The 23,755-nt window shown below is 40.5% G+C and overlaps 1 protein-coding gene across 1 annotated transcript; it reads right to left on the reverse strand.

Annotated features, from left to right (window-relative positions):
* Positions 1-26: 26 nt before the first annotated feature.
* On the reverse strand, positions 27-23,416 carry LOC103515070 (atypical protein kinase C). Its single transcript, XM_026827876.1, has 12 exons — positions 23,088-23,416; positions 21,911-22,570; positions 16,872-16,922; positions 16,213-16,298; positions 8,569-8,749; positions 8,108-8,197; positions 7,586-7,686; positions 7,258-7,329; positions 5,708-5,942; positions 4,871-5,051; positions 1,652-1,668; positions 27-307 (listed from the first exon to the last, which is right to left on the reverse strand). The coding sequence occupies exons 1-12, from the start codon at positions 23,110-23,112 to the stop codon at positions 27-29; spliced, it is 1,980 nt and encodes a 659-aa protein (XP_026683677.1). The 5' UTR covers positions 23,113-23,416.
* Between the last annotated feature and the right edge of the window lie 339 nt (positions 23,417-23,755).

Raw genomic sequence — 23,755 nt, forward strand, 5'->3', positions numbered from 1 at the left:
AAGAGACCTGGATTGATTATGGATCCTCAGGGAAATGGTCCTGGAACCTGGATTATTTTTTGTCGACTGTTGGGGCTCCTTTTTTTCGAATGTTGGGATCCCTTTTTGTAGACTGTTGAAGCACCAACATCAAACTCCTCTTCTCCTCGCAATATCTCCGGAGCGATATAGTTAGGCGTGCCGCAGAATGTAGACGTGGTATCCCCAGGACGTATGCCCTCCTTACACATGCCGTAATCCGTCAGCTTTATGTGACCTTCGTGATCTAGGAGTACGTTGTCCAGCTTCAGATCTCGGTAGATGATGCCTGGAAATTTAGAAATCATTTGAAAATGTCAAATCAAATCATGAGTTATGTGTGGTAAAGCAGAGCCTTTTCATATGCATTTTAAAATGTCAAACCAAATAATGATTCATGAACTATTTTGCGGTAAAGCAGAGCTTTTTCATATCTTTTATGGATATCACAGCCTTACTAAGTGGATCTAGATACCTTGTTAGCAAGAAATATTCATGTTTCACAAACCTTTTACCAATGATAATGTCGTCATTGGTCACTACTTGATTTAAGTAGCTAGCTACTCAATCGTCTTCACGAGGCTGAGTGCACCCCGAAATCCAAGCACAGGTCCAACAAACTTCGAGACCGCCGGGAATAGAACTCAGGACTGTCGGCTCGGAAACCTAGTGTAATATCCACTCGGTCACGGAGGTTCCTTCTATTCTATTATCAAATAAGATTGCTTACCCTTATCATATAGGACTATTTATCCTTATAACAGTTCTAACACAAGAACCTTTAAGCAAGGTTTTTACTTTCGTTGTTTATTTGCACCCAGCAGTCCAAGCAGCGTGGACTGCTTCAGGAAAGATATTAAGAGAATCAAAATAGATCAGGTGCGCTTACTTGGGTGATGTTTCAAAGTCATAGAGCAGGAAAAATGGGGACCAACGGAATTTTACTTTCTATTTTCTTTTTCTTCTACGACTTCTAGATACAGAGATAAATCGATTTAAAAAATATCGGTAAATCGTGAACTTTGACGTCACAGCATACGCTCCCGTAGGCTATGACGTCATAATTCATGACTCCCGCTTCGTTTGTTTGTGCGCAAGCGTTTTTGCGCATTTTGACGTGAAATCTGACGTCACAACTCTTTGAACTTTTTCATTAGAACGGTAATTAAAAATTGAATTTTCGATCTTTTAAAGTTACTTTTTCGGAGTTTTGACCTCATAATTGGATTTTTCACAACTTTTTTCGTAGAAATCGACAATTTATTAACAAATTTTTACCCATTTGCAACTGCTCTATTAAAATTGGTGGTTTAGTGAACCTGAGATTTTACTTGGATTTTTTTTCTCTCAAAGATTACTGGGGAGGAAGAGAATTTTATTAACATTAGTGATCCAGTGGTTAACACTCATTCGGAAAAATAGCGCCCAAAGGGAGCTAGTGGTCCAGTGAACTGTAGAACTCACTCGGAAACAGGGCCCCTACGGAACCCCTACAGGCCCTGGAGACTTATCCTAGAAAAATAGCTCCCAAGGGGCGCGCTAATAGTTCTGAGAACTGGAAACAGAAAGAGGGCCCCTACGGAACCCCTAAAGGCCCTGGAGACTTCTCTTAGAAAAATAGCTCCCAAGGGGCGCGCTAATAGTTGAGAACTGGAAACAGAAAGAGTCTTTTAAAGTTACTTTTTCGGAGTTTTGACCTCATAATTGGATTTTTCACAACTTTTTTCGTAGAAATCGACAATTTATTAACAAATTTTTACCCATTTGCAACTGCTCTATTAAAATTGGTGGTTTAGTGAACCTGAGATTTTACTTGGATTTTTTTTCTCTCAAAGATTACTGGGGAGGAAGAGAATTTTATTAACATTAGTGATCCAGTGGTTAACACTCATTCGGAAAAATAGCGCCCAAAGGGAGCTAGTGGTCCAGTGAACTGTAGAACTCACTCGGAAACAGGGCCCCTACGGAACCCCTACAGGCCCTGGAGACTTATCCTAGAAAAATAGCTCCCAAGGGGCGCGCTAATAGTTCTGAGAACTGGAAACAGAAAGAGGGCCCCTACGGAACCCCTAAAGGCCCTGGAGACTTCTCCTAGAAAAATAGCTCCCAAGGGGCGCGCTAATAGTTGAGAACTGGAAACAGAAAGAGGGCCCCTACGGAACCCCTAAAGGCCCTGGAGACTTCTCTTAGAAAAATAGCTCCCAAGGGGCGCGCTAATAGTTCTGAGAACTGGAAACAGAAAGAGGGCCCCTACGGAACCCCTAAAGGCCCTGGAGACTTCTCCTAGAAAAATAGCTCCCAAGGGGCGCGCTAATAGTTCTGAGAACTGGAAACAGAAAGAGGGCCCCTACGGAACCCCTAAAGGCCCTGGAGACTTCTCCTAGAAAAATAGCTCCCAAGGGGCGCGCTAATAGTTCTGAGAACTGGAAACAGAAAGAGGGCCCCTACGGAACCCCTAAAGGCCCTGGAGACTTCTCCTAGAAAAATAGCTCCCAAGGGGCGCGCTAATAGTTCTGAGAACTGGAAACAGAAAGAGGGCCCCTACGGAACCCCTAAAGGCCCTGGAGACTTCTCCTAGAAAAATAGCTCCCAAGGGGCGCGCTAATAGTTCTGAGAACTGGAAACAGAAAGAGGGCCCCTACGGAACCCCTAAAGGCCCTGGAGACTTCTCCTAGAAAAATAGCTCCCAAGGGGCGCGCTAATAGTTCTGAGAACTGGAAACAGAAAGAGGGCCCCTACGGAACCCCTAAAGGCCCTGGAGACTTCTCCTAGAAAAATAGCTCCCAAGGGGCGCGCTAATAGTTCTGAGAACTGGAAACAGAAAGAGGGCCCCTACGGAACCCCTAAAGGCCCTGGAGACTTCTCCTAGAAAAATAGCTCCCAAGGGGCGCGCTAATAGTTCTGAGAACTGGAAACAGAAAGAGGGCCCCTACGGAACCCCTAAAGGCCCTGGAGACTTCTCCTAGAAAAATAGCTCCCAAGGGGCGCGCTAATAGTTCTGAGAACTGGAAACAGAAAGAGGGCCCCTACGGAACCCCTAAAGGCCCTGGAGACTTCTCCTAGAAAAATAGCTCCCAAGGGGCGCGCTAATAGTTCTGAGAACTGGAAACAGAAAGAGGGCCCCTACGGAACCCCTAAAGGCCCTGGAGACTTCTCCTAGAAAAATAGCTCCCAAGGGGCGCGCTAATAGTTCTGAGAACTGGAAACAGAAAGAGGGCCCCTACGGAACCCCTAAAGGCCCTGGAGACTTCTCCTAGAAAAATAGCTCCCAAGGGGCGCGCTAATAGTTCTGAGAACTGGAAACAGAAAGAGGGCCCCTACGGAACCCCTAAAGGCCCTGGAGACTTCTCCTAGAAAAATAGCTCCCAAGGGGCGCGCTAATAGTTCTGAGAACTGGAAACAGAAAGAGGGCCCCTACGGAACCCCTAAAGGCCCTGGAGACTTCTCCTAGAAAAATAGCTCCCAAGGGGCGCGCTAATAGTTCTGAGAACTGGAAACAGAAAGAGGGCCCCTACGGAACCCCTAAAGGCCCTGGAGACTTCTCCTAGAAAAATAGCTCCCAAGGGGCGCGCTAATAGTTCTGAGAACTGGAAACAGAAAGAGGGCCCCTACGGAACCCCTAAAGGCCCTGGAGACTTCTCCTAGAAAAATAGCTCCCAAGGGGCGCGCTAATAGTTCTGAGAACTGGAAACAGAAAGAGGGCCCCTACGGAACCCCTAAAGGCCCTGGAGACTTCTCCTAGAAAAATAGCTCCCAAGGGGCGCGCTAATAGTTCTGAGAACTGGAAACAGAAAGAGGGCCCCTACGGAACCCCTAAAGGCCCTGGAGACTTCTCCTAGAAAAATAGCTCCCAAGGGGCGCGCTAATAGTTCTGAGAACTGGAAACAGAAAGAGGGCCCCTACGGAACCCCTAAAGGCCCTGGAGACTTCTCCTAGAAAAATAGCTCCCAAGGGGCGCGCTAATAGTTCTGAGAACTGGAAACAGAAAGAGGGCCCCTACGGAACCCCTAAAGGCCCTGGAGACTTCTCCTAGAAAAATAGCTCCCAAGGGGCGCGCTAATAGTTCTGAGAACTGGAAACAGAAAGAGGGCCCCTACGGAACCCCTAAAGGCCCTGGAGACTTCTCCTAGAAAAATAGCTCCCAAGGGGCGCGCTAATAGTTCTGAGAACTGGAAACAGAAAGAGGGCCCCTACGGAACCCCTAAAGGCTCTGTCAGCTAGCTAGGCTGGTTAGGGTTAGATGTTCTCCTCCCTGTTTATAGTCCCACAGCCAGATGCTAGTCTACTCTCTGTTTAACGTCCCCTAGCCATCATTTGTATCACCAACCTCAGTGGTTGTTCAGTGGTTAGCGCAGTGGACTTCGGATCTGGAGGTTGGTGGTTCGAGTCCTAGTCAAGTCATAAAATTTAGCGTAGTGCATTAAGCAGGGAACGACATTTGTGACAAGCCTGTATGCTTAACACAATTAAAATTCCATTATTTGTATCTTCGAATTCTCCAAAGGCGCGATCCAGCCTGATAATCTAATGGCCTTTGAGTGTTTTAATGTCTGGCGAAATTTGGTCCACCATAGAGATATGGTGGAAATAGACAACAAGCTAAGGAAATGAAAAATCATGTAAACTAACAACTTTTCCTGGGATAATGTCATAGTCAAGAGTTAAGAGTTAAAAAACCATTCAAAATCAAAGTATATCTCTTCCATTATACATACATTTTCAAGGTATCTTTAACCACTTAATTGCCACCAAACTTTGAACCCAAGTCAATGATGATATCGGTAAGGATTAAAATCGCGGTCACCGAATTCCAACTTTACACCGAGACTCGAACCCCCAACCTCCGGCTTACCTGAAGCCATAGTCTTCTCCTCGCAATATCTCCGGAGCGATATAGTTAGGCGTGCCGCAGAATGTAGACGTGGTATCCCCAGGACGTATGCCCTCCTTACACATGCCGTAATCCGTGAGCTTTATGTGACCTTCGTGATCTAGGAGTACGTTGTCCAGCTTCAGATCTCGGTAGATGATGCCTGGAAAATTAGAAATCATTGGAAAATGTCAAATCAAATCATGAGTTATGTGTGGTAAAGCAGAGCCTTTTCATATGCATTTTAAAATGTCAAACCAAATAATGATTCATGAACTATTTTGCGGTAAAGCAGAGCTTTTTCATATCTTTTATGGATATCACAGCCTTACTAAGTGGATCTAGATACCTTGTTAGCAAGAAATATTCATGTTTCACAAACCTTTTACCAATGATAATGTCGTCATTGGTCACTACTTGATTTAAGTAGCTAGCTACTCAATCGTCTTCACGAGGCTGAGTGCACCCCGAAATCCAAGCACAGGTCCAACAAACTTCGAGACCGCCGGGAATAGAACTCAGGACTGTCGGCTCGGAAACCTAGTGTAATATCCACTCGGTCACGGAGGTTCCTTCTATTCTATTATCAAATAAGATTGCTTACCCTTATCATATAGGACTATTTATCCTTATAACAGTTCTAACACAAGAACCTTTAAGCAAGGTTTTTACTTTCGTTGTTTATTTGCACCATTATAAATTTCAAAACTATTCTGGGCCAAACATATGAGACCTTGTTTATACTGCGGGAGTAAAGGGGCTTTTCAGTCTTATTTCGGCATGTATAAACAGGGTATATTCTATTCTACTCATACTCACCCTTATCATGTAGGAAGTTGAGAGCCAAGCTAATCTCGGCCGCGTAGAATCTGGCATGCTCCTCAGGCAGACGTCGTTGTCTCTGCATGTGGAACATGAGGTCTCCGCCACGTACGAACTCAATCACGAAGAACAGACGGGAGGGGGTTTGAAAGCACGAATGGAGGCCCACTAGGAACGGGTGATTGGAGGCTGTCTCGAACACATGCTTCTCCGTTTGAACCCAGTCTATGTCCTGTGGGGAATAACGTGTTAAAATGTTAGGAATAAAAGATACAATATTGGTTGAGTAATAAGTCTATGACCAGTGGAAAATGAGAAATAAAATTTAGACTTTTTCACCTTTATCATAGGCCAGGCTCTTTTTTACCTTTATCATAATCCAGACTCTTTTTTACCTTTATAATAATAGAGAGCAGCTACATAGGGAAAAGAGTTGAGAGAATGGAAGTGAGGAATAAGTCTATGACCAGTGGAAAATGAGAAATAAAATTTGGACTTTTTCACCTTTATCATAATCCAGACTCTTTTTTACCTTTATCATAATCCAGGATTTTCCCATATCTCAACAATCCTAAAATCCAATGTTTACCTACCATGCTGGCACCGGTCGCTATGCGCATTATATTACATAGCTCATTTTCCTCACGAGGCTGAGAGGGCCCCGCAACAGCCAGTCACGGAATCAATCATTTGGATGATACAATTTCTTGACCCCGCCGGGAATCGAACCCGGGTCTCCCGCGTGCAAGGCGAGCGCAGTGACCACTACGTCATGGGAGCTGACTTTTTTTTCACCTTTATCATAATCCAGACTCTTTTTTACCTTTATAATAATAGAGAGCAGCTACATAGGGAAAAGAGTTGAGAGAATGGAAGTGAGGGGGAGAAAAGGGCGAGGGAGACCGAAGAAAAGGTGGAAAGATTGTGAGGTGAATGCTCGAAATTTTTGAAGCCTTGCCTACAGTACAGGGGAAAAATTGAGCTCTAAGGGGGGGGGGCTTTCTCGACCGCCCCCCTAAATACGGCCCTGACCTCGAGTCATACCCACTTTCCCCTCTCCTTACCTCATCATCAGTGACCAAGTTCTTCTTGATAACCTTCATGGCGTAGATCCGTCTAGTCCGCTTCAATTTCACCATGAGAACTTTGGCATAGGAGCCACAAATTTTACGAGTGGATGTCCCTCGCACTCACCCTTTGCTATTTCTTTAGCAAGGGAAATTCAGACTGGTATACTCAATGTAAAGACCCCCCAGCCAGACTGTACCTCTAGTAGACCCATATACCCACTTTCCCCTCTCCTTACCTCATCATCAGTGACCAAGTTCTTCTTGATGACCTTCATGGCGTAGATCCGTCTAGTCCACTTCAATTTCACCATGAGAACTTTGGCATAGGGACCACAAATTTTATGAGTGGATGTCTCTCGCACTCACCATTTGCTATTTCTTTAGCAAGGGAAATTCAGACTGGTGTACTCAATGTAAAGACCCCCAGCCAGACTGTACCTCTAGTAGACCCATATTACCGATTTCCCCTTTTCTTACCTCATCATCAGTGACCAAGTTCTTCTTGATGACCTTCATGGCGTAGATCCGTCTAGTCCGCTTCAATTCCACCATGAGAACTTTGGCATAGGAGCCACGCCCTATGACTCGGATCAGTTAGGTGAATGCTCGAAATTTTTGAAGCCTTGCCTACAGTACAGGGGAAACATTGAGCTCTAAGGGGGGGGGGCTTTCTCGACCGCCCCCCTAAATACGGCCCTGACCTCGAGTCATACCCACTTTCCCCTCTCCTTACCTCATCATCAGTGACCAAGTTCTTCTTGATAACCTTCATGGCGTAGATCCGTCTAGTCCGCTTCAATTCCACCATGAGAACTTTGGCATAGGAGCCACGCCCTATGACTCGGATCAGTTCGAAGTCTGCTAGTGAGTATTGCCGCTGGGTACCGGGCTCTAGGCTGTCGTCAGCTGTGAGAATGGGAAGGGAAAACATTAGTTAGCCTCTACAGTTTACCATGACGGAAATCTCTCTGTAAACTTGTTATGTAAATTGTAAAGAGTAGAGGGCCAGCCACAGAACCCTGAGGTACTCCCGAATTAATTGGTTTCCACTCAGAATACTTTCCGTCATGCATGACTCGTTGCCTACGTTCTCGCAGGTATGCGCCTATCCAGGACATGGTATTGTTAAGCAACGATGTGTCTAGTTGGTATCCGGATAGACGACCATCTGGGTAACCGCGTCCTGCTGGTTTTTCCCGGCCCCACTCAAGCTACAGTGACGGTAAATCTCTTTCAAACCAAAGTGATTTTTATCTTTACCCTATAGCCGGCCGATCTTGACTTTATACATCACGAAATCACCACTTGATCTTGATTTTATACTTACGTCGAGATGGATCTTCTATAGGCACGGAGTCATGATTTAAGTCAAGGTTAGGATCCGGGTATAACTCCGGTAAGTCTAGTGTAGGAGTACCTGAAATTCAGTGAGATTCGTTTGGGTAAATTCGCTGAAATTGAAGTTGGTTAATATCGTTTCTAGGAAAATGTCCAACTTTGGAACAAAACATATTTTAAAATTGGTTTTTAAGTTTCCTCCAGTAAAATAAAAAGTACCTAGGTAAACCTTTTCAGTCTCATCCTAGAAATGTACATGAGGTATATTCTATTCTATACATGAGCTCGTCTATTCTATTCTCTGTGAGTAAATGGTCGAGAGCACCGACTTTTAAAGTGAAAGTTCTGGGTTTGCACTCCCGTTGGGGTGTAAATTTTTGGCCCCCTAACCCACAACGGCAAGGAACGATACCTGCAACAGTTCCCCCCAAGTGACTAACAGTAACTTACACGTGGGAGGAGTGTCACCATTGACATCATCGCGAACAATGGGCTCGACCACCTCATTGCTGCAAGGTTTCTGCACCAGCTTGTGACATTTCTTGTGCACCAACAGCTTGCATTGAATGCACTTGAATCCTTGACGACCAAGACCCCAGATCCGGTCCTGACAGAAGGCACAGAATGCTCGCTGTGGACACAAAACGAAACCGTATGAGCAATTGGATATAAATAAAAAAAGAGGTTCGGTTATATCGTGAATTATTTGTGGTAAAGCCTATTTACAACTTTTGAGGGTAGTCTGTCTTCACGAGGCGAGTTCAGCCCAAAAAAAAAGAGGTTCTGAGCTTTACCACAAATTTAAATAAATGATTGAGTTGAGAATATACCACTATTCTTTTTTAGACAAGAGGCCAGAGGTTCTGAGCTTTACCACAAATTTAAATAAATGATTGAGTTGAGAATATACCACTATTCTTTTTTAGACAAGAGGCCATAGAGTTTTTTTTATTTGGATTTTAAATATATCATGATTTTTTTGAGAAGTAGAGGAGCCTGTTTACACCTTTTGAGGGTCCTCTTTAATCCTTCTAGAGAGGCTGGATTTACCCAAATAAAAATAATGAAAGGCTGATTAAGAATATACCATCATAGTTCTTTTTTTAACAAGAGGCCATAGGGTCTTCTTTATTTGGATTAAATGTGATTATTTGAGCAGGATATCCGTGCTTATTGAAACAGAATCCGCAAAATTTCTCTTATTGAATGAAAAGATGTATCAGATGAACATTAGTTAGCCTCTACAGTGACGGAAATCCCTCTGTAAACTTGTTATGTAAATTGTAAAGAGTAGAGAGCCAGCCACAGAACCCTGAGGTACTCCCGAATTGATTGGTTTCCACTCAGAATACTTTCCGTCATGCATGACTCGTTGCCTACGTTCTCGCAGGTATGAGCCTATCCAGGACATGGTATTGTTAAGCAACGATGTGTCTAGTTGGTATCCGGATTGACGACCATCTGGGCAACCGCGTCCTGCTGGTTTTTTCCGGACCCACTCAAGCTACAGTGATGTTAAACCTCTGTCAAACCAAAGTGATTTTTATCTTTACTCAGCAGCCAACCTATCTTAATTCATACTTCAAAAAAATCACCACTTGATCTTGATTTTATACTTACGTCGAGATGGATCTTCTATAGGCACGGAGTCATGATTTAGGTCAAGGTTAGGATCCGGGTACAACTCCGGTAAGTCTAGTGTAGGAGTACCTGAAATTCAGTGAGATTCGTTTGGGTAAATTCGCTGAAATTGAAGTTGATTAATATCGTTTCTAGGAAAATCTCCAACTTTGGAACAAAACATATTTTAAAATTGGTTTGTAAGTTTCCTCCAGTAAAATAAAGAGTACCTAGGTAAACCTTTTCAGTCTCATCCTAGAAATTTAAATGAGGTATATTCTATTCTATATGAGCTAGTCTGTATATTCTATTCTATATGAGGTAGTCTATTCTATTCTCTGTGAGTAAATGGTCGAGAGCACCGACTTTTAAAGTGAAAGTTCTGGGTTTGCACTCCCGTTGGGGTGTAAATTTTGTGAATGTATACCAAGGTGGTTACTTGTAGTAAGACTTGGAAAATTGGCCATTTGAGCATACATGTTTATATTCTTGCAACATACGAGGGAGAGGCTAAGAAAAAGCATGTTAAGTAGGAAGATAGGCAGTTGAACATTTAATCGTCGATTAAATGTTCGATTAAATCGTAGATTAAATGTCCTGTAGATGGTAAATTGGCAAATTGCTCACTTTAATGTGCCTTCTTCATAATGTCAGAGAGGACTAAAAAGTTCCATTATGCCAACAGTTTATCTGAAAGGGGCACATCCACGCCTTCTGAAATCGGCTATCTTATCTTATCTTATATTACTCGCACTTCGTGCTCGGGAGGGGGGCTTCGCCCCCCTCCACCCCCCGGGGGCTTCGCGTGACATGGACTGTCAATAAACTAAACACACCTATTGACTAACCATGTAGGATATAGGACTAACGGGCACAGCTATTTAGCTTTATTGGCGATATTCTAATTGAATTGATGAAACTGTTACTTTCTATTACAATACTCGTATGTATAGGGAACTGGAGGCCATAGAGTTTTTTTATTTGGATTTTAAATATATTATCATGATTTTTTTGAGAAGTAGAGGAGCCCGTTTACACCTTTTGAGGGTCCTCTTTAATCCTTCTAGAGAGGCTGAATTTACCCAAATAAAAATAATGAAAAGGCTGATTAAGAATATACCATCATAGTTCTTTTTTAAACAAGAGGCCTTTATTTGGGTTAAATGTGATTATTTGAGCAGGATATCCGTGCTTATTGAAACAGAATCCGCAAAATTTCTCTTATTGAATGAAAAGATGTATCAGATAGAAAAGGTGTTGGAGGGGACAGTTCTTTGTTCCCAGATAACCAGCTCCCAGATAATTCACAGAATGTCACAGGTCGTAGGTACCTGACGCCTTGAAGGTCTCTCGTTGTTTGTTTCTAGGGAAACTTCCAGAGAAGATGCAAATGAAGCGTCAAGTAAAAGTCAACTTGAGCAAAGAAAGAAAACCAAGAAGTTATTTTCTATCCAAGAGACAAGTTTGTTGTTTTCGTCCGCCTTTCCTTTCTCCTTCCAGACTTTGTATATAAATTTCTAATGCCAAAGGGAAACCTAAATTATAGAGAGAACTAAAAACGAGAAACTTTGTATCAGATAGAAAAGGTGTTGGAGGGGACAGTTCTTTGTTCCCAGATAACCAGCTCCCAGATAATTCACAGAATGTCACAGGTCGTAGGTACCTGACGCCTTGAAGGTCTCTCGTTGTTTGTTTCTAGGGAAACTTCCAGAGAAGATGCAAATGAAGCGTCAAGTAAAAGTCAACTTGAGCAAAGAAAGAAAACCAAGAAGTTATTTTTTATCCAAGAGACAAGTTTGTTGTTTTCGTCCGTCTTTCCTTTCTCCTTCCAGACTTTGTATATAAATTTCTAATGCCAAAGGGAAACCTAAATTATAGAGAGAACTAAAAACGAGAAACTTGAAATGATGAAGAAAAAAAGTTACCCGGGTTGTAAAAGATCCTAGCATCTTGAAGTTAGATACGTTAGAATAGTGGAGGAAGATAAAGGGCGCCAAAGCTACGACACCTTTGCGTCAGTTGCACCAGAATTGTCGCACCTCTGTCCCAATGCGGATATCTGAACGCACCTTAAGATAGTATCAAGTATATCGAAAATTTTGGCAAGTATAACTGCCAAAAGTTCATCATTTTTCATATTTTATTGCCTAGGCATAATATTAAGAAAAGAGAGCATGAAACATGAAACTCATATACGAGTAAGTACCTTATCCACAGCATTGTTCTCTCTTTCCTTCCCTCCTTCCCTCTTCAGACTCTGAAGAGAGAAGTTCAGACAATACTAAATCCAAAATACCTACCACCTTTTATTTGTTTACATTTTGCCAAAAGTTCATCATTTTTCATATTTTATTGCCTAGGCATAATATTAAGAAAAGAGAGCATGAAACATGAAACTCGTATACGAGTAAGTACCTTATCCACAGCATTTTGTTCTCTCTTTTCTTCCCTCCTTCCCTCTTCAGACTCTGAAGAGAGAAGTTCAGACAATACTAAATCCAAAATACCTACCACCTTTTATTTGTTTACATTTGATAAGAGTCAAATAATCAGAAAAAACCAATCATTTAGGAATTTGACAAACTGTCTGATCATTTGGGTTCCTCACGAGGTCATGAGTCATAGTTCTGATTGTAAAAATCGCCACTGGCAGTAATGTAATAAAATACAGTAAAGAGACGAGGGTTGGAGAGGTTTGTTCTATTTTTCACAGTACATAAACTATTGCAAAGTCCAGACGTTTCCCCCTCAGCAGTGCAAGAAAAGTTTCCCTCCATAGCACCAACTCTCAACTTTCGTTTTAAAATAATTGTTTTCAATCTATGTACTCAGACCACTCCGGGCCATAGCAGAATTTCAAAACAGGGCAATCATTTACACACTCGGAACTTTTCCACTCGTGGAGACACATTAAGTGAAAATTCAAGGAAAAACACTTTTCATCTCAGATGAAAAAGTGCCAAACCGTAATGCTAGATCGCAAGGTCCACACTAATGTTGGAAATATCGGACGATGGTGTTGTATGAGAATTTCCAACATAAATGTGGACCCTGCTTAAAAGGGGTGGAAACACAATCCTATTATACTGGACTCCAAAAGATGGGTGTAAAATATCGGACGATAATGTATGAGAATTTCCAACATAAATGTGGACCCTGCTTAAAAGGGGTGGAAACACAATCCTATTATACTGGACTCCAAAAGATGGGTGTTAAGGTGTGTCCAAACATAGTCGACCGGCCGTTGATCGACAAGATGACTATATGTTATCAAGGCAGTGTGGACGGTTCAGCGGACATCGATCGACGGCCGGTCGACATCGTGTGGACACACCAAGAATTAGCCCCGTAGTAATGCAAAAGCGGTAAGCGGTTCTAAGGTACAATCTTTCTAAAAAACTTCATCTCACCTCATGTTCAATAAAATACCAGAGCAAAACATAGCCCATCATATATCTCAACTGAGAACAACACGTTCACTTCTTCTCCTGGTGACATTTCAATCCATGTTCAACACATTGACTTCTTCTCCGAGAATGATACATTAAAAAATAAAATCCGTTCAAAACTATATCAAGGTATTCAAGGTACTCCTCAAGAAGACTTTTTTGTTCACTAATTTGAAATTTAGAGAGTAATAGTCTACTTGTTTAACACTTTAAACCAAGTTTTATTCGGAGACAGCCACTAACCACGGCACAAGAAAAGAGGGAAACACGGAATATTAATTAGTCACAAACACATGAAAGAGAATTCCAAGATGACATTTTCAAAGCAGAACGTTTTTTAATGAAAAACAATAGATAAGACTGATGCGAAGAGTTGCAGCTATCACCGCACTAAGTGAAGTACTAAACACTGCCAATATTAACGGGGCTCATCAGTTGAATGTTGACAGTATAATTTATTTGTATCTTCGAATTGTAGAACTCACCTAGAAGAAGGCCCTAAGGGATCTCCAAAGGCGCGATCCAGCCTGATAATCAAATGGCCTTTGAGTGTTTTAATATTATGTCTGACGAAATTTGGTCCACCATAGAGATATGGTGGAAATAGACAACAAGCTAAGTAAATGAAAAATCATGTAAACTCACAACTTTTCCTGGGGTAATGTCATAGTCAAGAGTTAAAGAACCATGCAAAATCAAAGTGTATCTCTTCCATTATACATACATAGCTAAGGTATCTTTAACCATTTTACGTCCACTTAATTGCCACCAAACTTTGAACCCAAGTCAATGATGATATCGGTAAGGATTATGCCGATTAAAATCGCGGTCACCGAATTCCAACTTTACACCGAGACTCGAACCCCCAACCTCCGGCTTACCTGAAGCCATAGTCTTCTCCTCAAACATAGCCCATCATATATCTCAACTGAGAACAACACATTCACTTCTTCTCCTGGTGACATTTCAATCCATGTTCAACACATTGACTTCTTCTCCGAGAATGATACATTAAAAAATAAAGTCCGTTCAAAACTACATATATCAAGGTATTCAAGGTACTCCTCAAGAAGACTTTTTTGTTCACTAATTTGAAATTTAGAGAGTAATAGTCCACTTGTTTAACACTTTAAACCAAGTTTTATTAGGAGACAGCCACTAACCACGGCACAAGAAAGGAGGGAAACACGGAATATTAATTAGTCACAAACACATGAAAGAGAATTTCCAAGATGACATTTTCAAAGCAGAACGTTTTTTAATGAAAAACAATAGATAAGACTGATGAGAAGAGTTGCAGCTATCACCGCACTAAGTGAAGTACTAAACACTGCCAATATTAACGGGGCTCATCAGTTGAATGTTGACAGTATAATAAAACTCATACATATGTAGATAGATCGTTTGTTTTTATTTTTAATCGGAGGATGCTGTGTATTGCCGCAAACATATAGGTAACTAAGTGATATACGTGATGTCGAAGCAGCCATAACAATGTAACTAAGTGAAATACATGTGTTTTGCAGGTGCACTGGGTCAGGGGCTGAGACAAGAGAAGAAGCGATAGCATTTTTTAAAAAGAAAAAATCAAAGTTGTTTGGTAGACCTAGTAAACTGCCTTTAAGACGATGGTTTACAAAGATTTTCCTAAGCAGTAGCAAAATTTATCACAAAGAGTAGGATTAAAGATGCTTACTTCAATCATTTTGGATTAAAGGTAATCTCACAGTACGAGTTCGGGGCGTAACAGAAAAAAAAATATTTTAATCGGAGGATGCTGTGTATTGCCGCAAACATATAGGTAACTAAGTGATATACGTGATGTCGAAGCAGTCCTAACAATGTAACTAAGTGAAATACATGTGTTTTGCAGGTGCACTGGGTCAGGGGCTGAGACAAGAGAAGAAGCGATAGTATTTTTTGAAAAGAAATAAATCAAAGTTGTTTGGTAGACCTAGTAAATTGCCTTTAAGACGATTGTTTACAAAGATTTTCCTAAGCAGTATAGCTAAATTTATCACGAAGAGTAGGATTAAAGATGCTTACTTCAATCATTTTGGATTAAAGGTAATCTCACAGTACGAGTTCGGGGCGTAACAGAAAAAAAATGAATACCTCTAACTCTAACTGTACTGCATACGATTGTGCTGAACTAATTGCAGGAAAACGAAATAAATTTCCAATAATTCAGATATACTATGGTTCTTGCCTGATATGATAGTAGCAATTACTGAACATATATCCATAAATAACGATATAACGTTTCATGATGTTATTACAACACTTAATGTGCCATTGAGGCCCGGAGTTAAAATTTCATTTTAACATACATGTTTAACCCATTTTGCATACTTTGATTTTCAGCTCTTGCCAATGCGTAACATGAAAGTTGTGATAACTACTAACAAAGTAGGTACTTTGTTAAAGCCACCAACCTTAGTGGTGCAGTGGTTAGCACGGTGGACTTTGAATCTGGAGGTCACATGAATACCTCTAACTCTAACTGTGCTGCATACGATTGTGCTGAACTAATTGCAGGAAAACGAAATAAATTTCCAATAATTCAGGTATACTGTGGTTCTTGCCTGATATGATAGTAGCAATTACTGAACATATTATATCCATAAATAATGATATAACTTTTCATGATGTTATTACAACATTTAATGTGCCATTGAGGCCCGGAGTTAAAATTTCATTATAACATACATGTTTAACCTATTTTGCATACTTTGATTTTCAGCATTGGCAAGACCAATGCGTAACATGAAAGTTGTGGTAACTACTAACAAAGTAGGTACTTTGTTAAAGCCACCAACCTTAGTGGTGCAGTGGTTAGCACGGTGGACTTTGAATCTGGAGGTCGGTGGTTCGAGTCCAAGTCATGTCATGAAATTTAGCGTAGTATATTAAGCGGGTAAGGACATTTGTGACAAGCATTTATGCTTAACACAATTAATAAATTCCTTTTACTTCGTTAAAGTCGACCCTAAATTTTCACCTATCCACGGCTGCAAATACTTACTCTATTGAATCTTTTGGCTTGGAAAATATGTCCGTTGACTCGGTACAGCTTTCGCCATCTGCGGGCTCCTCTCCTGTAGATGCTTCCTGGAAAAGAACGGAAAGACACCAGGAATTAGAAAAAGAAATCAACAATTTATTTTTATTTATTTTTTTCTTTACTTTATTTCATAAGATGTAATTCTTTTTTCATTTTGTGTCGAAGGATTGCTTGCTTGCAAACACCATGGCCATACGTATGGCCCTTAAGATGTCCACACATAGTTGACGGCCGTTGATCGATCATTCGTCACTGTGAATCGACGGCCGGTCGATTATGTTTGAACACACATTTAGAATTTCAAGTCTGTCTTCTGCCTCTGACCTGCGGCTGGCCCGGAAATAAATACAATAAATGGGTAATTTCATGTTTTAGCATTTAACATGAGTAATAAATCTGGGCCTATTTGGTTTGACCTAATATATGTCCATTTGTCCAATGTCCATAGGGTGAAGCTGGACATTTCATGTATCTCATAGTTCACTTACTATCTTCTCCCTGACAAGGCATTCCTGGAGCGGGCGGAACATTGGGGAAAACTGGAACAGAAACAAAGACCATTTGTCCAATGTCCATAGAGGGTGAAGCTGGACATTTCATCTATCTCATAGTTCACTTACTATCTTCTCCCTGACAAGGCATTCCTGGAGCGGGCGGAACATTGGGGAAAACTGGAACAGAAACAAAGAGAAATTTATCAATGACAGAAAAAGTACGGCATACAGCATGTACTCGTACATAGGCAAAGGTTTTATATCTGGATGCCATATTTAAAGTTCAGAATTATGGGTTCGAAGCCGAAAATTTCGAAGTATGGAGTATGGACTTCAAATCAGTGGTTCACAGCATCACCGGCTGCAATGAAGTGTGACATTATTTCGGACAAAAGGCCAATGATATGAAAGCTCATTGAAATAAATTAATTTCACGTTTTCTTTGAGCAGTTCATTTATAATTAAAAAAATTAAAGTTATAAAGATAATAATAAAAAAAATTTAACCCCCCCCCCCCCAACCCAATTTGAAAGTTTAAGTAAAGGTATTACTACTGTGGCTGTTAATATAGATGAGTTAAAAAGTCTTAATTAAACTTCAAATTAACGACTGAAGTGTTATTCTACAAACTTCATGAGATTAGTTTCAAAGCTCCTCCTTTCAACTCAGGTCTTTTCCTGTAGGTCAAACTCATAAAAAAAAGCAGCGAAAAAAAGTAGAAAAAGGAATAAAAAGGTTGTCGGGTGCTTTTTAAATTGAAAAAAAAAAAAAAAAAAAATGAAAAACGAGGCAGCCACACCCCTAGCCATTTGTAGCAGAAATCAGCAGAATAATCAAGGCTCATTCGAAAGATGATAATTATCTTAATGGGCATTTTTTATCGGCTAATCTTGTTATAGGCTGTGGTGATTTCGTTCCCGATAAAGTCCATTTCTCCTGGTATCAGGGATTTTACAAAATACGAGCCTTTTCTTGAGCAGCTCAAAAAAGTAATCTAGGCCATTCAAAAAAGTATTCATGTAAAGGTGGAGAAGCAGCGTGGGAGATTGTTGGTCCGAAAACCATGTATGTAAATGCCGTAAATGGAGATTTCTTAACACTTACATATCAATGGACTAAGTTTGTATTGACTTATTTTATTGGTACACACCTACACACACTTTTACCAAGTTTTAAGGGGTAACTTGTTTCAGAACACCAATACAAAGTGAGCAACACCAGTTTTCACGTTTCAATGTTCTTTCAAGTTTCCAATAGGTACACATGTACATGTTTTCAATCATTTTTTCCACACGTATAGCACAGAAGATAAAATCCCTTTACAATCAATTGGGGGGAGATTGTTTTTCTCAACCCGTATTTTTCTTCCTTTACTGCCCTACACAGGGGACCAATAGGTATTGTAGAAAACAACATTTTGTTTTGACTCAACTTTTTGAAATCGTTTTTTAAGTAGATAAATCTGCTAGGTTCCCTAGAGCCTCGAATCGAGATTTTTGGTTTCTGAAATTTTTAGTGAATGTATACCAAGGTGGTTACTTGTAGTGATTGGCCATTTGAGCATACATTTTTATATTCTTGCAACATACGAGGGAGAGGCTAAGAAAAAGCATGTTAAGTATGAAGAACATTTAATCGTAGATTAAATTGGCGAATTTCTCACTGTAGATTATAAATTGTAAATTGGCAAATTTCTCACTGTATTTATTTAATGTGCCTTATTCATACTGTCAGCGAAGAATAAAAAGTTCCATTATGCCTACAGTTTATCTGAAAGGGGCACATCCACGCCTTCTGAAATCGGCTATAAAGTTATAAAAGCAAGAGGCATTGAAGCATTTTAACTTCCGACTTTTACAGTACAGCCAGATCTCTTCCCCTTTCCTCTTTTGTCTGTGCCGTGATGGCCATGCCTCGGGATGAACTAGCGGGATTCCGGAGCGAAGCGACGGAATTCAGCTAGTAAATTTTAAAAGCAAGAGGCATTGAAGCATTTTAACTTCCGACTTTTACAGTACAGCCAGATCTCTTCCCCTTTCCTCTTTTGTCTGTGCCGTGCTAGAGAGTACTTTTCACTTGTCAAGTCTTACAATTCTTACATTGTAAGACCTGTCAGGAAGTTGACTTCCACTACAACTTGGCCTAGCAGAACTTTCACAATGGAAAACTCAGGGACGTCACTACGTCAGTCTGAAGTAAAGGAAGGACTTTTAATTTAGCTTTTTGTCAGGGAAACAAAAGGAAAAGAATTGTAATACCTTTACTGATGGTTCTTCCTTTATTACTTCCGCATTCACTAATATGTATCTATCTGATATGTTTTAAGGAGATTTAAAAAAACTACAAGTCTAAAGAAGTGCAGATTCTCGTAAAATACAAAAAGGAAAGAGAAGGAAAAGAATTGCAATACCTTTACTGAAGGTACTTCCTTTATTACTTCCGCAGTCACTAATATGTATCTATCTGATATGTTTTAAGGAGATTTAAAAAAACTACAAGTCTAAAGAAGTGCAGATTCTCGTAAAATACAATTATACAGATTCTTTTCAATTTTAGGGGACTTTTCTTCTTGTTTTTTCCTCAAGAGTATGTCTCTTTTGAGTCTTTTGGCATGATTTTCATTTCAAGTTTCTTTAAATGCCGAAAAACGCTGAAATTCTGTTTCGTGTTAATATAGGCCGGACGGTGCTGCGAACTCTTGACGTTCGCGCGCCTCCCGGCGCGCTTGATTATACAGATTCTTTTTAATTTTAGGGGACTTTTCTTCTTGTTTTTTCCTCAAGAGTATGTCTCTTTTGAGTCTTTTGGCATGATTTTCATTTCAAGTTTCTTTATTTAACCTGTTCCCCATCCTCTCAACACGCTATCTGTGTTCTAGAGTTCTAGACTATCAAGAAGTAGGTACTCCCATATACGAAAATCCCCCAATTCCCCCAGGACACCTACCCTGGAGGGGAAAAACTTTTCAAAAAGTTCAACTTAAAACTTCTCATTCCGTTGTTGCACATTTTTCAACATGTTTTTTGCTGCATGCAAGAAAATTTGCAGCAACGCCACACGACTCCCTTTTGACATCAAATTATTCAGCCTTGTCTTCCCTTTCTTTCTCCCCAAATCCCTTTTCCTTCCCACCCTCTCCTACTTCTTTTCCCTCTTAAACTCTTTCCTATATGCCACGATATAAAATTTAAAGAGCGAAATTCCCGTCAGCTTTCTTTCGCTTTTAATTTTAATATGACGTAGAAATGATGAGAAGGAGGGATAGGAATAAGAGGGGGAGGAGATTGTCAAAGTGAGTTAACTGAAATCTAACACTGCGTTGAAATATCAACCCATGAATTACTCGAAGATTTTTTTCCCCTCTATAGAAGAAAGAACCAAACAAATAAAAAGATAAAAAATAATTTGCAGAGCTACATATAACACAAAATTTTACTTTATTCCAAGAGGAGATTATCAAAGTGAGTTAACTGAAATCTAACACTGCGTTGAAATATCAACCCATGAATTATTACTCGAAGATTTTTTTCCCTCTATAGAAGAAAGAACCAAACAAATAAAAAGATAAAAAATAATTTGCAGAGCTACATATAACACAAAATTTTACTTTATTCCAACTAGTCTGTCCTCTTCGGTTTATTCAGAAGCTCTTTAACCTCCAAGATGACAACCGAGTAACAGCAAGTGTCCATTTCATTTTACACCTAACAAAATGTATGAGTCCAAGATTAGAGTGTTCTGGTCGATTCCACTACTCAAATACTGACGATCATACTTGAGCAGGTTTGTTACCTTATCTGAAGTTACTTCTGAGGCAACTTCCAGTTCAATTCCACTATTTTAAAAATTTGCAGAGCTACATATAACACAAAATTTTACTTTATTCCAACTGGTCTGTCCTCTTCGGTTTATTCAGAAGCTCTTTAACCTCCAAGATAACAACTGAGTAACAGCAAGTGTCCATTTCATTTTACACCTAGCAAAATGTATGAGTCCAAGAGTGTTCTGGTGATTCCACAACTCAAATACTGACGATCATACTTGAGCAGGTTTGTTACCTTATCTGAAGTTACTTCTGAGGCAACTTCCAGTTCAATTCCACTATTTCTCATCTCCAGCAAGCAAATATTGTATTCTACAGCTACTAATTTAATCTACAGCTACAGCTACTAATATTCTACAGCTACTACTCAGTCTTGGTGCTTGATTCGAATAATTTCTCAATTATGTAGGTACATCAAATAGCATGAAAAGTTTCTCCATTGATAACTGAAGGGCGCGTGTAACAAAGCTCTTGCTCGTGCCCCGTAAAGTAGATTTTCAAATTCGAAAACTTCCACACAAGAGGGTTTCTCAAACTCAACTCGAGATTCAACAAACAAATAATAATAAATAGAAAAGAAAGTAGAGATTGTAGAGAAATGGAAAACTTGAAGCATTCAAGATGAAAAGCTTCCAAGTCTCGAGTGCCCCGGAGGCAAAGTTGATAATAACTTTCGAGTACCGACGTCAATGGCTGAGGGTTGAAGGGAAAAGCAAAGGCGTGCGTTTAACCACTAGTCAAAAGCCCTCCCCTCCCCTCTGGAAACAAAATATGCAGATGGGACCTTTGCATGTATTTGCGTTATAAATAATAACTCGCCTGCAGTTGAGCAGACGGTCCCATATGGAAAACAAAAGTCTCCATGTAAATATAAAACCCTTGCTTGGTGCACCTCTTGCCTTATTCATTTTAATGACATTGCCTTGAACCAGATAGGGGGTTGTGTCATGCACTCTCCAAGGTCACATAGCATGCAATATGAACTACTGACCTCTCCAGTGAAACACGCATATTTAAAGAAAATGAAATTCATGAAGTAAAAGTTGAAATATTAAAATCAAACAAGTGAGAGAAGGATAGATAATATGAATGTTGTTAACATGAAAACCAAGGAATTGGGACATATAAAAAGTGATTAACTGATAAACCTAGTCTATATCACAAAAATCTGGATTACAATTTTATTTGTTTATTTTACCAATAACAGAAGCATGGCGCAATAACGCCCAACAAAACATTTGAACGATGAGGAGCTCAGAAAAACTTGTAATCTAGATTTGAGTGAGAAATCATAAAGTTAGTGTTCTATGTGGTATGTGCAAGGGTAACCTGACCACTGTACCTGTGGCGTATCCAGGTTCAGGCTCATCATCATCAGAACCAGACAGATCATGAAGGTGACATTGGTGATGGTGGATGAGAGCAGCTGATTGGTGCACAAAACACTCCCCCCGTCGTAACGAGTTCGTGGCGCTATCCAGATAGCTACTACTGGGGCCTTCCCTTCTCATATACTCCCTCCTATCAAATGCATCCTCTCTGCTCATGATAGACTGACGGTCAAAATGATCATCCCGCCGGTCATAATGTTCGTCCCGTCTATCATAGTGTTCGTCCCGTCTATCGTAATGTTCATCCCGTCTATCATACGCCTCATGGAGACTGCGAGGTAGAGAGTTGAGACCTGAGAGACGAGACCCATACACCATCCCTACCTCACGTCCTGGGCCGCTGAACTCTATATCAATGAGAGAGGGTCTGCGTGACATGGGTACCGGGGGGAGATGGTGCTGCAGGTGATGGGGGTAGTCATCATCCTCCAGACTACCGGCACTAGCACCACTACCTCCACTACCACTACTACACTGTGCCTGGGCAGGAGGATGGTGGTAGGACTGACAGGCGGGGGCAGGGGGTGCGGGCTCCGAACAAGACATGTGTTGGGCGTATTGACATTTCTCAGACTGACGTCGTGGGGATCTACCTCTATCCTGTACAGTGGATGCACTCCAGTATCCCCACGCCATTCCTCTGCTGCTGCTGTGTCTTCTAGATTATCTAGTTATAATCAACTCAGAGCATCATACGTTGCAACAAGTCTACGGCACATACTATAGTGACATCACGCACAGCAATAAGCGTTGTACAAACATTTTCCTTGTCTTTTCAAATTTTCACTAATGTGGTTTTACAAAATATGTGCAGTTACACTTCCTCTACACAAAACTTATACAACTTCATCGTCGCGTCGAATCGTGAAGTCTGCTCAGAGTTCAAAACTAAAACCACCCTCTGCTTTTGATATTTAACATTGGGTACTCCAAGTAGGTATGTATTCACTATCTATGTAACTTGTAAGTATATGAGTATGTTTCCAATGCAGGGTCAAATGCCACACATGCATTTTCTGTAGCTACATAATACAAATATGTAGCTACAGTTTGCTTTGATTTTCAGCCCTCATGGATTTTCCCTGCTAAATTCCTGAACAGGAATGACTGCAGTGTTCTGACCTACTTTTGCACTCCAGTATCCCCACGCCATTCCTCTGCTGCTGCTGCTGCTGCTGTGTCTTCTAGATTATCTAGTTATAATCAACTCAGAGCACCATACGTTGCAACAAGTCTACGGCACATACTATAGTGACATCACGCACAGCAATAAGCATTGTACAAACATTTTCCTTGTCTTTTCAAATTTTCACTAATGTGGTTTTACAAAATATGTACAGTTACACTTCCTCTACACAAAACTTTCAAGTCTGGTTCAAAGATGCCTAGTTTAAACGAGGTTATAAAATAAGAAAACCCGTATAGCTTTTGTTCATATCAAACGAATCTTCAACATGTTCCACTCATAAATGTTGACATTTCCGGTAAAAAGACACATAACTTAAAAATGAGTCAAACACGCCCACAATAACATGACGAAACTTTCTTCGTGGAAAAGGTTATTTAGAAATGAAATTACAAGGAAAAACAAGAGAAGGGGGAAGAAAATGAGAACGCAAGATGTACAAGATATGTGTGTGGGTGTAACAGATTTGGCTACCTACGAGTTGAGTCCTGATTTACTTTTCTGAGTTTACAATGACCAGTGAATATACACCAAAGGTTTCTTTTGCATTCAATGCAGTATCTATTGTATTTGAGAATCAAATAATTCTAGGTTTACATAAATCTAGAAG

This window comes from Diaphorina citri, unplaced genomic scaffold (assembly GCF_000475195.1).
Source record: "Diaphorina citri unplaced genomic scaffold, Diaci psyllid genome assembly version 1.1 scaffold1267, whole genome shotgun sequence".
Taxonomy (NCBI): Eukaryota; Metazoa; Arthropoda; class Insecta; order Hemiptera; family Psyllidae; genus Diaphorina; species Diaphorina citri.